General features: G+C 40.2%; 1 protein-coding gene across 1 annotated transcript; it reads left to right on the top strand.

Moving 5' to 3' along the window:
- Positions 1-430: 430 nt before the first annotated feature.
- Positions 431-1,444, top strand: LOC123991063 (trace amine-associated receptor 13c-like). The gene has a single exon (XM_046292271.1). The coding sequence runs from the start codon at positions 431-433 to the stop codon at positions 1,391-1,393; it is 963 nt and encodes a 320-aa protein (XP_046148227.1). The 3' UTR covers positions 1,394-1,444.
- Positions 1,445-2,126: the final 682 nt, after the last annotated feature.

Genomic DNA, 2,126 nt, shown 5'->3' with positions numbered 1-2,126 from the left:
TTGATTTGAGTTATCCTCTTTCCCTGTAAACTGTAATTTCAGTGACCAAAACATCACCCATACTATATTTTCTCCATTAAAATGCTCAGTTGAGAAAATGTAAATTTTCTCTCATCTCTAACTATCAGTAAGGTTGAAGGTCAGGCTAGGTGGGCAGAGCAACATCCAATCCTGTCAGACATTACATCATGCTTTCACAGCTGATTTGTTTTTCCAACCGTTTTTTTTTTTTTCTGTGCATAGTGTTTGTGTGCGTGCGTGCGTGTGTGTATGTGTGTGTGTGCAGAGAGACTCCGGGAGGGTGGTGTCTGTCAGTGAATCAGGGATAAATAGAGAGGCAGAGCTCAGAGTTGGTCAGAAGGCGGATCTGACAGGGTCACACACTGGACCAAGAAGGAGCAGGGCCTCAGCATTTGACCCTTTATTACAAATGGAGAAACATGAAGATATTCAATACTGTTTTCAAGACAGAAACTCTTCTTGCAGAAAGGCTTTGCTGTCGACATCTATCTATATAACACTGTACATCTTCTTGTCATTGATTTCAGCAGTTACAGTATTTTTGAACCTCATGGTGATCATCTCCATCTCTCACTTCAAGCAGCTCCACACTACAACCAACCTGCTCATCCTCTCTCTGGCTGTGTCAGATCTCCTGGTGGGACTGATTGTGATACCAGTAATGACTGCAGCAATAATGGAATCATGCTGGAGTTTTGGGAAATATTTCTGTGTGTTTCAATTCTACATTGCTTTTTTATGTACTTCTTTATCTCTGGGCAATTTGGTCTTGATATCCATTGACCGCTATGTTGCTGTGTGTGATCCCTTATTGTACCACTCTAAAATAACAATAACAAGAATGATGTGTTGTATATCCACTACCTGGTGTTGTTGTATCATATACCGTGCTGCTATTATAAAAAACATAGTAAATGTACAGGTACCTAGTAGGTGTTTGAATGAATGTTTTATTGTTGAAGGGTTTATGGGGGGTAACATAATTGACCTTGTAATTACAATGGTTGTCCCGTGCTCTATTATTATAACACTTTATTTGAAAATCTTTGCGGTGGCCAGATCACAGGCCAGAAAGGTGTTTTCAAAAGAGGCTGCCAGGGTGTCTGGTGTTCAAACTGTACAGGCAAATAAGTCTGAGAGAAAAGCAGCAAAAACTCTTTCTATTGTTGTTTTCAACTATTTCATTTGTTGGATTCCATCTCTATTTCTTTTCTTCTGTTTTTCTTTTTTAATTGACCATTTGTTTTCATTCATCATGGGTTTTCTGCCACTTTTAAATTCCTTAATTAATCCAATAATTTATGCTTTCTTTTATCCATGGTTCAAAGTGACAGCTAAACATATTTTAACTCTGAAGTTAAGGCGTTCATAAATTAGTTCCTATGTTTTTATTCCATAGTTTGAGAAACAGCTTTGATAAAGTTATGTCATACAATGTCTTGTAATTGCTTCTTTCATGTAACAATACACTTAATTTTGTTCTACAATTGTTATAATGATTTATTTAATGTAACTATAAACTGACATTACTTGTCATGTTTGTCATTTATTATCATGTCTTGTCCCTGTGCTCCCCATGCTATTCGTTTCCCTCTGCTGGTCTTATTTGGTTCTTTCCCTCCTTCTATCCCTCTCTCTCCCCCTCCCTCTCTCACTCTCTCGCTCTCTCTTCTCTCTATCGTTCCGTTCCTGCTCCCAGCTGTTCCTATTCCCCTAATCATCATTTAGTCTTCCCACACCTGTTCCCGATCCTTTCCCCTGATTAGAGTCCCTATTTTATCCTTTGTGATCCGTTCCTGTCCCGTCGGTTCCTTGTATTGTATTCACCATGCTGTGATTGCGTTTCGCCCTGTCCTGTCGTGTTTTTGCTGTGATTGTGTATCGCCCTGTCCTGTCGTGTTTTTTGCCTTCATCAGATGCTGCGTGTGAGCAGGTGTCTCTGTCGACTACGGCCTGCGCCTACCCGAAGCGACCTGCAGTCTGTGGCCGCTTCTCCAGTTGTTTCCCCTCTACAAGTCTAGAGGATTTCTGTTATTCCGTTTTGGACTTAAATAAACTCTGTTTCTGTTAAGTCGCTTTTGGGTCCTCTTTCACCTGCATGACAG

This window comes from Oncorhynchus gorbuscha, linkage group LG01, assembly GCF_021184085.1.
Source record: "Oncorhynchus gorbuscha isolate QuinsamMale2020 ecotype Even-year linkage group LG01, OgorEven_v1.0, whole genome shotgun sequence".
In the NCBI taxonomy this organism is placed as follows: Eukaryota; Metazoa; Chordata; class Actinopteri; order Salmoniformes; family Salmonidae; genus Oncorhynchus; species Oncorhynchus gorbuscha.
The sequence above is the reverse complement of the archived record's forward strand: the minus strand, read 5'-3'. Positions and strand labels throughout refer to the sequence as shown.

Excerpts from the sequence above, each read along its gene's own strand:
- LOC123991063 (XM_046292271.1), top strand. The coding sequence starts at position 431 with ATGGAGAAACATGAAGATATTCAATACTGTTTTCAAGACAGAAACTCT.